The sequence below is a fragment of the Babylonia areolata genome, chromosome 11, assembly GCF_041734735.1.
Source record: "Babylonia areolata isolate BAREFJ2019XMU chromosome 11, ASM4173473v1, whole genome shotgun sequence".
In the NCBI taxonomy this organism is placed as follows: Eukaryota; Metazoa; Mollusca; class Gastropoda; order Neogastropoda; family Buccinidae; genus Babylonia; species Babylonia areolata.
Window position 1 is genome coordinate 6,953,772 of NC_134886.1, and position 11,882 is coordinate 6,965,653.

An 11,882-nucleotide genomic window follows, 5' to 3' on the forward strand; every position below is an offset into this window, starting at 1 on the left:
TGTAAACAGATAGCTTTCAAAAGAGGGTACAGATTCAGGAAGGTACTCACACAAACTGGATGGCTCCAACAGCTTTCAAAAGAGGGTTGATTCAGGTAGGTACTCACACAAACTTGATGGCTCCAACAGCTTTCAAAAGAGAGTTGATTCAGGTAGGTACTCACACAAACTTGATGGCTCCAATAGCTTTCAAAAGAGGGTTGATTCAGATAGGTACTCACACGAACTTGATGTCTGCCAGTGTACAGATAGCTTTCAAAAGAGGGCAGATTCTGGTCGGTACTCACACGAACTTGACGGCTGCCAGAGAAAAGAGATAGCTTTCAAAAGAGGGTAGATTCAGGTAGGTACTCACACGAACTTGACGGCTGCTAGCGAAACCATAGCTTTCAAAAGAGGGTAGATTAAGGTGGGTACTCACACGAACTTGATGGATCCGGACCGGAGGGCAGCCTCATCAGGGTACCACAGGAAGGCGACACTGTTGCGTTCCGTTGGCTGGTAGGCCGACAGGCTGGGGTTGTTGGGCATCTGGGCCTTGAGGAGCTCCAGCAGACGGCCCTCGAAGGTGCCCACGGTGTCCTCGCCCTTGGAGTACATGTTGCACCTTATGGAGCCCGACCCGCCCGAGTACTGTGGGAACACCTGCAGTCATGGAACAGTTTGAGTTTCGGTTTCGGTTTCGGTTTGTTGGTTTGTTTATCGCTTCTTCTTTTTTTTTATTCACTGGCGTTCAGATCTGTTCTGCTCTCTCTCGAATCTGAAACCTGCAGTCATGACATTTTCAGTTTCAGTTTCGGTTCGTTGATTTGTTTGTATCTTTGCTACTTTGACGCCCAGATTTGAAATCTGCGATCAATGAACAGTTTCAATTTCAGTTTCGGTTTGTTGATCAGGTAGTAGTTTCGCTGCTTTGACGCCCAGATTTGAAATCTGCGATCAATGAACAGTTTCAATTTCAGTTTCGGTTTGTTGATCAGGTAGTAGTTTCGCTGCTTTGACGCCCAGATTTGAAATCTGCGATCAATGAACAGTTTCAATTTCAGTTTCGGTTTGTTGATCAGGTAGTAGTTTCGCTGCTTTGACGTTCGGATTTGAAATCTGCGATCAATGAACAGTTTCAATTTCAGTTTCGGTTTGTTGATCAGGTAGTAGTTTCGCTGCTTTGACGTTCGGATTTGAAATCTGCGATTAATGAACAGTTTCAATTTTAGTTTCGGTTTGTTAATCAGGTAGTAGTTTCGCTGCTTTGACGTTCGGATTTGAAATCTGCGATCAATGAACAGTTTCAATTTCAGTTTCGGTTTGTTGATCAGGTAGTAGTTTTGCTGCTTTGACGTTCGGATTTGAAATCTGCGATCATGACACAGTTTCAATTTCAGTTTCGGTTTTTTGATTTGTAAGTAGCTTTGGTCTTTTGACATTCGGATTTGAAATATGCAATCATTGCGCAGTTTCAATTTCAGTTTTGGTATATGTATTTATAGTATCTTTAGTGCTTTGACGTTCGAATTTCAGACTCACGTGGTAGTGAGTCCTACCCCGCTAACCCCTGGCTTAAACCGTCATCTCCAGAAGGAGGAAGAATGGTTAAGACGCTTAACTCTCTCCATACGAACGGCGAAAGAGACGACGTTAACAGCGTTTCACCCCAATTACCATCATCAAAATATTGCAAGCGGAAGGCTCTTATACTGAAGAGGTGAATGTTGACAAAGAATACCACAGTTCTGACGACGGAAGCTAAAGGTTGGGTCATTCAGACACCCACTGGACATCCGAGGGGTCTGTGTAGAGGAGAAGAGAGGACTGGCCGTACTGAGTGAGTTAATTAATCTGCCAATACAGGGTCCGTCATAGAGTGGGTTCGATTCCCGCTCTCGCCTCTTCTCCCAAGCTTGACTACAAAATCAAACTGAGCGTCTAGTCATTCGGCTGAGACGATAAATCGAAGATCCCCTGTGCAGCACGCACCTGGCTCACTGAAAAAGAACTCACTGCACCGTCAGTGTTGTCCTCTGACAAAGTCCTGTTGGAGGAATAAGCTCTGATAGGTATATAGATATATTACACACACACACACACACACACACACACACACACACACATAACCCCTCCCCCATATATATATATATATATATATATATATATAATGTATGTATGTATACATAAATATGGTTTGCTAGGCACATTTTTGTGTGCACGTGTAACATTGGTGTAACGTGTTATGAATGATATCATGTGTTTTGTATATAGCATCCTGTTTAGGTTTCTGGATATAGTGATCTATAACTATCCATTATTCTTCTCCATCTTCTTCTTCATCATCATCATCATCATCCTCATCCCCATTCTCCTTCTCCTCCTCCTGTTGTTGTTGTTGTTCTTCTTCTTCTTCTTCTTCTTCTTCTTCTTCTGCCTCTTCTTCTTCTTCTTCTTCTTCTTCTTCTTCTTCTTCTTCTTCTCATCATCATCATCGTCATCATCATTATTACCATTATTATCATCATCATCATCATCATCATCATCATCATCATCATCATCATCATCATCGCCACCATTATTACCATTATCATCACATTCCTCCTCCACATCATCATCATCATCATCACCATCATCACCACCATTATTACCATTATCATCACATTCCTCCTCCACATCATCATCATCATCACCATCATCATCGCCACCATTATTATCATTATCATCACATTCCTCCTCCACATCATCATCATCATCACCATCCTCATCACCACCATTATTATCATTATCATCACATTCCTCCTCCACATCATCATCATCATCACCATCATCATCACCACCATTATTATCATTATCATCACATTCCTCCTCCACATCATCATCATCATCATCACCATCATCATCACCACCATTATTACCATTATCATCACATTATCCTCCTCCTCCTCCTCCTCATCATCATCATCATCATCATCATCATCGTCATCATCGTCATCTTCACCACCACCATCAACATCACCATCCATCATCATCAACATACGTACCTTCCACACGCCCACGTGACTGACGGAGTGGTGGCTGGGAGGGGGCATGGCTGCCCCCCCTCCCCACTGCATCTCCATCTCCCGCTGGTGGGTGTGGGGGCCCATGTACACGGGCTCCGCCCAGATGGCGAAGTCGCCGAACTTGAATTTTTTGAAGACTGCGTAGAGGGGCTGGACGGACACTGCGCATCAGAGTTTCAGAGTTTGTTTATTCCCATTAACTCTTTTGAGTCATAGAGAAACAAGGAAACATGACAATAACAGGATGACGGCCACAGAGGAAGAGCGAAGATAATTTAAAAAGAAGAAACAAAAGGGGGGATAATACAAATGGGGGAAAATAAAATGATATAAAATGCCAAATGTAATCATCAGTCTGGTACAATGCAATAGAAATGGACAAATGCACAGATCACAACTTAGATTTACAATACGGCTCTGTATCAGACTAGCTGAGCCTGAACTGGGAACTGGGGGGGGGGGGGGGTTAGTTGGAGCATAGCATTAATAATGACATGGTGTAACAAAATAAAATATACAATAATTTGCATGTTATTTTAGCACCCATTTGCCAGTAATACTGGGATTGGTTTGATACATACAAGAGAAAAAAAGACATAAATATATATACATAATACACACATATATATATATATATATATATATATATATATATATAGTTGTAAAAAGGTGTTTTTGAGAGAGTGGATCGATTCTAATAGAAGAGAGAGGGGAACACACAGGGGGATCAGTTGCAACAAGAACAACCACTACAGTCAGCAGTCAGTGGAAACAGTAGACACGGAATCTTATCCCCATTTTCATCACAAGGAGGTTATTCTCTGCGGGGGGGGGGGGGGGAGAAAAAACCAGTGCTTGAACTAGTTCAGAGTTTAACAGGTACCCCCCACTGTCTTCGTATTCACCTCAGTGCTTTCTACAAGGAGCGGTGCCCAGGACACGAAGAGAGTGTGAACTATCTGTACACACACACACACACACACACATATATATATATATACATATATATATATATATATATATATAATAGGAACAATCAAATACTGACGCTACTCGCACATCCATATCGAGGAATTAATTGATTTTTTTTTTCTCAAAAAAGTTTCAAGGTTTTCAAAACTTGATCAGTGCGCTAAGTTTACGCGAAGGTTCGGTATCTGTTTTATTTTATTTTATTTTATTTTATTTTATCTTATCTTATCTTATCTTATCTTATCTTATTTTAATTTATTTATTTATTCATTTATTTCTCAACTGGTTCGTCTATTCATATATTTGTTAATTTATTTACTTACTCATTTATTTCAGCAAATGCTGTGAAACGTGTACAAATCAGCTCCCATGCTGAGACATTTCCTTGAAAATGAAACTGATAAGTCTTTACTAGATATCATTTTGTAGGCTGAAATTCTAATGTTCCCAATATACATTCGAAATAAGATAGGCGTATGTGAATGTGATTGCTTATATCGTTATACCTTTGGACTGAATAAGGCAAGTTAGAATAAAAAGAAAGTAGTGATGGTTCTTTTGCTCACTTTTGATGGGAAAGAATAAATGAAGACTTTCAGCATGAAACAGTCATAGTGTGGTGTGCATGTGAGTGAGTTCACTCTAGACTGTGGAAAACAATATCTGAATCAATTGTGTGTGTGTGTGTGTGTGTGTGTGTGTGTGTGTGTGTGTGTGTGTGTGTGTGTGTGTGTGTGTGTGTCTGTCTGTCTGTCTGTCTGTCTGTGTCTGTGTGTCTGTGTCTGTGTGTGTCTCTGTCTGTCTGTCTGTGTGCGTGCGTGCGTGCGTGTGTGTGTGTGTGTGTGTGTGTGTGTGTATGTGTACTTGTGCGTGTGTGCGTGCATGTGTGAGAGACAGGCATGAAGTTGAGAATTTTAAAACAAAAAAATTCCCCAAAAAACAAGTGGTGCAGTGTTGGTCTAGAGGTAACGCGTCCACCAGAGAATCTGAGCGCACTGGTTCGAATCACACCGGCCGTCGCCAGTATTTTCTCCCCCTCCATTAGACCTTGAGTGGTGGTCTGGACGCTAGTCATTCAGATGAGACGATAAACCGAGGTCCCGTGTGCAGCATGTATGTAGCGCACGTAAAAGAACCCACGGGAACAAAAGGGTTGTCCCTGGCAAAATTCTGTGGAAAAGTCCACTTCGATAGGAAAACAAATAAGATTGTAGGCGCTGTCAGTATAGCGACGTGCTCTCCCTGGGGAGAGCAGCTCGAATTTCACATAGAGAAATCTGTTGAGACAAAAAGTGTAATACAATACATTACAATACAAAGAACATTCTTTCGTCCCTCCAAAATGCAGAGGCAAATGTACAAAATACAAAGAAACAGACAGACACAAAATAGTTGCTGTCCACATGAACAATGTTCTCTGTGTGAAGAATTCGGCGCAAAGTTTTTTTCTGACGTGGACTGGTATATTCTGCAGTCACACATTGTTCTTATGAAAGAATTTGCAGCAAAGAAAGATGTACATAACATGTTGTATGGAAAACAAAACAAATTTGGGGGTAATGTCAATGTAAAACCAAGTACAACGAATAAAGAGTATTTTGTGCAAGGGGGGAAAACTCTTCACTCCTAGGGATCTCTGGCGCAGTTTTCGCTCACGTTGTGAACAGATGCAGCAAGGTCAGCAACAAAATAAATGATGCTGTCACATTGCCCAGCAAGCCGTGTAAGCTTACTCGTTCTTTGGTGTACTCTCCGACGGAGTCAGAAGAGAAACGGGAACTGTCGTCTGCCGCCGAACAATGGCGCTCTTTGTGGACGTGCGTTTGTTACGTGTTGTCCTGGTGGTGAGTACAACTCGATGTAACGTTAGCAGGAGTGAAACAACAAGAACAACAACAACAACAAAACAACCGACTTTTAGTGGCCGCCACACCTCTTTCTGTAACAGGCCAGACCTTATCTCTGGCTGGTTCTTACCCCGGGTAAGAACCAGCCTAGGCAATTCCTTATCCCTCCCTGGTGGAATATACCCCCTGTGTCCACTTCGCTCACCCAACCAGTCTGTATCACATTTAAACATAAAACACATGATGATAATGATGATGGTGATGATTATGATTATAATAACAATACTAATACTAACAACAACAACATCATCATCACCATCAACAACAACAACAACAATAATAATAATGATAAAGGGAATGTATATATCTCCTTCCAACGCTCAAGCCACTATGCAATTAATGCAAAAAAGTGATGTGATGACGTTCGTAAAAACGTGATGTGATGATGTTCGTCCTTCGGATTCGAAGATGACCATGGCTTCAAGAGTCAGATGGAAGATGTGTGTGTGTGTGTGTGTGTGTGTGTGTGTGTGTGTGTGTGTTCTTTGTCTCTGTTCTTGCTCTTTGATTTTTTTAGTGGAGATACCTTTCTTCAATACCCTCTTTTTCTTTCTTGTTTCTCTTCTCAGTTTCTTCTTTCTTCCCTGTTCATTATCTTAAAAAAATTATCGTTTAAAGTTTTATTGATCCTTTCACTCCAGTTGCTTATGGAGGACTGCTATCAAATGATACTTTTACGCCCAAAAGAAGACATTCAAATACTCAACACTATAACTTAATAAGAAAACGCAAATATGTTTCAAATAACAATTAGCAATTTGAATGTGCAAATTTGATAAATCTACTCATAGCTAACAAATTCCATCTGCTTCCTATGAACAAAAAACAAATATTTTTTCATGCACACACTTGTCTCGGAAGTCATTGTACTTTGTGCATTCCATTATAAGATAGAAGTCATCCCCAATCACAGCCATATTACAAACCTTGCAAACTCTCGTGGTGTGCCACTACGTCTCCCTCTTTCTATTTCCAACTCCAGATTACTGAGCATAATTCACCAAAAGCAGTCACTGTACATCAGAACTACTGAACGCCTCTAGTAACGAACTTCATGTTCAAAGATAATATCAATTAAAACAGGTGTTCCATATCGAAAATTTTTATTGCAAATAAGACAATAAAAGCCCATTGGTAATAACTATTCTGTGAAATATATTCCTCGCAGTTCACATTCCCTTCATTCTAATGTTGTTAATCTTGGCACTCTTCAATTATCAATGTATTTCAGAGAAAAAGAGAGGGGGCAAGAAATGGCCCAGGGGATATAAACTGGCCTAGGCCAAACATTACCCCGGGTAAGATGTAGCCCAGGCCAGTTCTTACGGGGGTAAACTCTGGCCTAGGCCAGTTCTTACGGGGGTAAACTCTGGCCTAGGCCAGTTCTTACGGGGGTAAACTCTGGCCTAGGCCGGTTCTTACGGGGGTAAGATCTGGCCAGGGTAAGATCTGGCCTGTTACACCGGTGACTGATGCGGTCTTCTAGGTATTTGTTTCTTTTTGATGTTGACACGATTAGCATTAATTTACGGTTCACCGGCTTCCATTTATAAAGCAATGTCTTCGTGACTGAGTGACGTTGTCAACAGCATTGTTGGCTTTCTTTCTTTCTTCTTCTTCTTCTTCTTCTTTCTTTCTTTCTTTCTTTCTTTTCTTTTTTTTTTTTTTTCCTTTTTTTCCCCCAAGAAATCATTTCAAAAGAAAGATTTCAGTTTCAGTTTCACTTTCTCAAGGAGGCGTCACTGCGTTCGGACAAATCCATACACGCTACACCACATCTGTTGAGCAGATGCCTGACCAGCAGCATAACCCAACGCGCTTAGTCAGGCCTTGAGTGCATGCTTACATATTTGTGTACCTATGAAAGTGGATTTCATTTTATGTAATTTCGCCAGAGGACAACACTCTCGTTGCCATGGGTTCTTTTTCAGTGCGCCAAGTGCGTGCTGCACACGGGACCTCGGTTTATCGTCTCATCCGAAAGACTAGACGCTCAGTTTGATTTTCCAGTCAAACTTAGGAGAAAGGGCGAGAGCGGGATTCGAACCCACACCCTCACGGACTCTCTGTATTGGCAGCTGAGCGTCTTAACCATTCTGCCGCCTTCCTCCTTCAAAAGAAAGAAAGAAAGAAAAGACAACGTCAACTTGACAAGAGACTGAAGCAAGGACAAGAGACAATTGAATAATACCTCATTTCTGCCCCGCCTAATCAGGAAAACAACACCACGTCTGCTTATGCATGCACTGTAGCGGCGCACTCTCCCCAGGGACAGCAACCAGAATTTTTCACAGAAAAATATGTCGTGACGAAAAGAGTGTTACAATACAATACAACGCAATACAACACAATACAATACAATACAATACAACACAATACAATACAATACAATACAATACAACACAATACAATACAATACAACACAATACAATATGGGAACAACCGAGGTTATACAATAGTGATGATCAGCTGAACTCCCCAGCTATCTGCATGGGTATAGCAGAAAAAATGACGTCTTTATTTTATTGCCTCACTTGTAAACAAAATGAGTCTATGTTATGCCCCTGAGTTCCGTAGTCTGTGTAGTCTCTGTGTGTGTGTGTGTGTGTGTGTGTGTGTGTGTGTGTGTGTGTGTGTGTGTGTGTGTGTGTGCGTGTGTGTGTGTCTGTGTCTGTGTGTCTGTGTGTCCATGGCAAACTTTAACATTACCATTTTCTCTGGAAATACTTTGTCTGCTTATACTAAATTTGGCTGAAACATAGTATGAAAAAAAAAATCTTCACAATCATGCCAATAATAGGTTTAAGTCTCCCGAATTAAGCTGTATTTCTGGATCATCAACAGTTTATTTTATTGAGATTCGTTCCGAAATCCGAAAATTCCAAAAGCCGCTTCTCACTGAGATGCTAGAAGTGTTTGGTAATACGACATGACTCTTTTTTCTTGTTCACAATTAAAAGGAAAGAAATACAAATTCTGGACAGAACACATGCAGCGATAATAACTACACCATCGACATGGTTACTGCATATAAATGTTCTAAAGAGGACACTGAATTAACTGGAATGAACATAAAAGAAAAATTGAATCGATCGTTAAAGTTGTAGACTGGTTCGTGCAGATCTAGAAATCTAACAATGTGTTGCCATGTGCTTGAAGTGATGGCAGCGTCTCCTCTACCGCCGAAAAAATAATAATAATCGAGATATACTAAAACATACAAAAACATCCTTTGAACGGTATCTTCTTCTTCTTCTTCTTCTTCTTCTGCGTTCACTCGTATGCACACGAGTGGGTTTTTACGTGTATGACCGTTTTTACCCCGCCATGTAGGCAGCCATACTCCGTTTTCGGGGGGTGCATGCTGGGTATGTTCTTGTTTCCATAACCCACCGAATGCTGACATGGATTACAGAATCTTTAACGTGCGTATTTGATCTTCTGCTTGCATATACACACGAAGGGGGTTCAGGTACTAGCAGGTCTGCGCATATGTTCACCTGGGAGATCGTAAAAATCTCCACCCTTTACCTACCAGGCGCCGTCACCGTGATTCGAACCCGGGACCCTCAGATTGACAGTCCAACGCTTTAACCACTCGGCTATTGCGCCCGTCCTTTGAACGGTATGATTGCGTCCAATGCAATGATCTTTATTTATCGCACGAAGAAGAAAACAACAACATTGTTTTGAATATTGAATTTAGGCGATTGACGACAGATGTGCCGCAGCAGTGGGAATTAGTCAGCTTTCTTCGGAACTGAACATGCGTGTATCGATCCCGCTCGGTTTTTTGTTGTTTTTTTCTTTCTTCTTTTTTTTTTTTTTTTTTTTCCTTTTTTTTTCTTTTGTTTTTGGGGGGTTTGGGGTGGGGTTTTTTTGTTTTGTTTTTGTTTTGTTTTTTGTTTGTTTGGGTTTTTTTTGGGGGGAGGAGGGGTGTTTTGTTTTGTTTTTGTTTTGTTTTTTCTCTCCCAAGCTTATTTCATATGTCATATTCAATACAAAACACTTTGTAATTTTTTTTTTTCTATCTCCACGTGATTCCTTTACTGGATTAAAGCGCGAAGCATAAGTGAGTCCTGAAGGCTTTGCCTCTTGTTTTATTCATGGCGTAAAAGCATGCCTGTGGGATTAGAACTGAAACAGACACAGTCGGGTGTGTATGGGAGTGTGTTCATACTCGACAAATGGAAACCAGCTTCCTTAATGTTCTTTGACGCGATTGGTAACGTCACGTTGTGTGTGTGTGTGTGTGTGTGTGTGTGTGTGTGTGTGTGTGTGTGTGTGTGTGTGACCTGTCGGACATAGGTTATTATTTCCCTTTTATTATGAAGAGCAATTAATGAAAACAAAAACAACGACGACCTCTAATAAGTATACGAACACCTAATGCGTAACCGGTAATGATAGATAACGACAAAAAATAACAATTAAACATATAGATAAACAAACAAGCAAACAAACATAGACAAGAAAACTAATAGAATAAATATAAAATAAAAATATATCGAAAACAACAACAAAAAATGTTGATAAGAAGACGACAAAAAAAGGACCTCTCACCCACAATACAACATAAAGTTTGATCATTCATTAAAGATACAAATTCACAAATTACACTTCAAACACATTACAAGCTCTTACAGTTTATTCTACGTGTTCAGTTTGCGTAAAACCTATAAAAAAAAAAATTCTTTTTTAAACCCCAAAAACAACAACAACAAATAAATAGAATTTAAAAAAGGTTGAAAGAACAACAACAAAAATAAATAAAACAAAATAGAATTTATACCAAAAAAAAAGAAAGAAATGCGATTCGTACACTGCTAATAGAATGATGCTCAAAATAGACAATCGTACCCTTCACCCCTGAAAACGGACTATGGCCGCCTATATCGCAGGGGTAAAAAAAAAAAGTCATTCACGTACAGACAACTCGTTTATTTTATAGGAGTGAACATGGAAGATAAAGCCCACGAACGCAGAAGAAGAAGAAAGTTCTTGTTCTTGTTGCCTATAGTTCAGCCGACCGCACAGGGCCATCTCAGGATTGTCAAACCATACAATAATGCTCAACCGCGTCAACGCGAAACGGTCACATCTAAAATTAAAAAATATATTTAAAAAAACAGGAAATCAAACCCACAAAACACAGTTCATGACAAAGTATCCTAACCATTTATCTCCTTTTGGCAATAAGACTAGGCCATGCAAAGGACGCCAGCCATTTCGCTTAACCTATCATCCCCAGATTAGAAAAAAATCGTTTAAAAAAGGAGAAAAAAAAACAACCAACAACAATACTTCAAAGCCAAGCAAAAATACAGTTTAAAAAAGGCCATATATGCAAATAACACTGCATAATGGGCAGGTAGTGTCCATCCCAGTGTTTACATCTCACTACCTAATAGCCAGAGCAACACAGCACAGCTAGTACATCATAAACTGCGGAAAAGTGGGTGTGTTTTTTTTTTGTTTTTTTTTTAAGTATCAAGGCTTGCTTGAAAAAAAAAAGGGGGGGGGGGGTGGACTGGGAAGGCAGAAAAGGGAGACAGCAGTAAAAGAAGAAGAAGAAAGGAGGGGGAGGAGTAGAAGAAGAAGAAGAAGAAGAAAAGAACAACAACAACAACAACAACAACAGTTTCAGTTTCAGTTTCAGTAGCTCAAGGAGGCGTCACTGCGTTCGGACAAACCATATACGCTACACCGTGATTTTGTTTTGAGCCCTCTCAATAATTAATCAAAATCACAGAAAAATAAAATTACTTATCTGTTTTGAAGCTTGTAGACTGTCCGTTAAAATAACCAGTGGTGGTATTAACACCTGGTAGACTTTTACACTGACTGACTGGATGGTTTTAACATCCAGTTTTCAGATACACATTTGTATCTACACTCTTTTGAACCCTGCCTGCTTGCCTGCCTGCTTGCCTGCCAGCCACTCGAGGTGGGTCCA

General features: G+C 40.4%; 1 protein-coding gene across 1 annotated transcript in view; it reads right to left on the bottom strand.

Moving 5' to 3' along the window:
* The window catches only part of LOC143287282 (uncharacterized), a 28,222-nt gene that overhangs the window by 15,763 nt on the left and 577 nt on the right, over positions 1-11,882 (bottom strand). Inside the window, exons 2-3 of the mRNA XM_076595225.1 lie at positions 3,027-3,208; positions 422-645 (exon numbers count right to left, since the gene is read on the bottom strand). Coding sequence (XP_076451340.1) covers positions 422-645; positions 3,027-3,208 — 406 coding nt within the window. The remainder of the gene's footprint in view (positions 1-421; positions 646-3,026; positions 3,209-11,882) is intronic.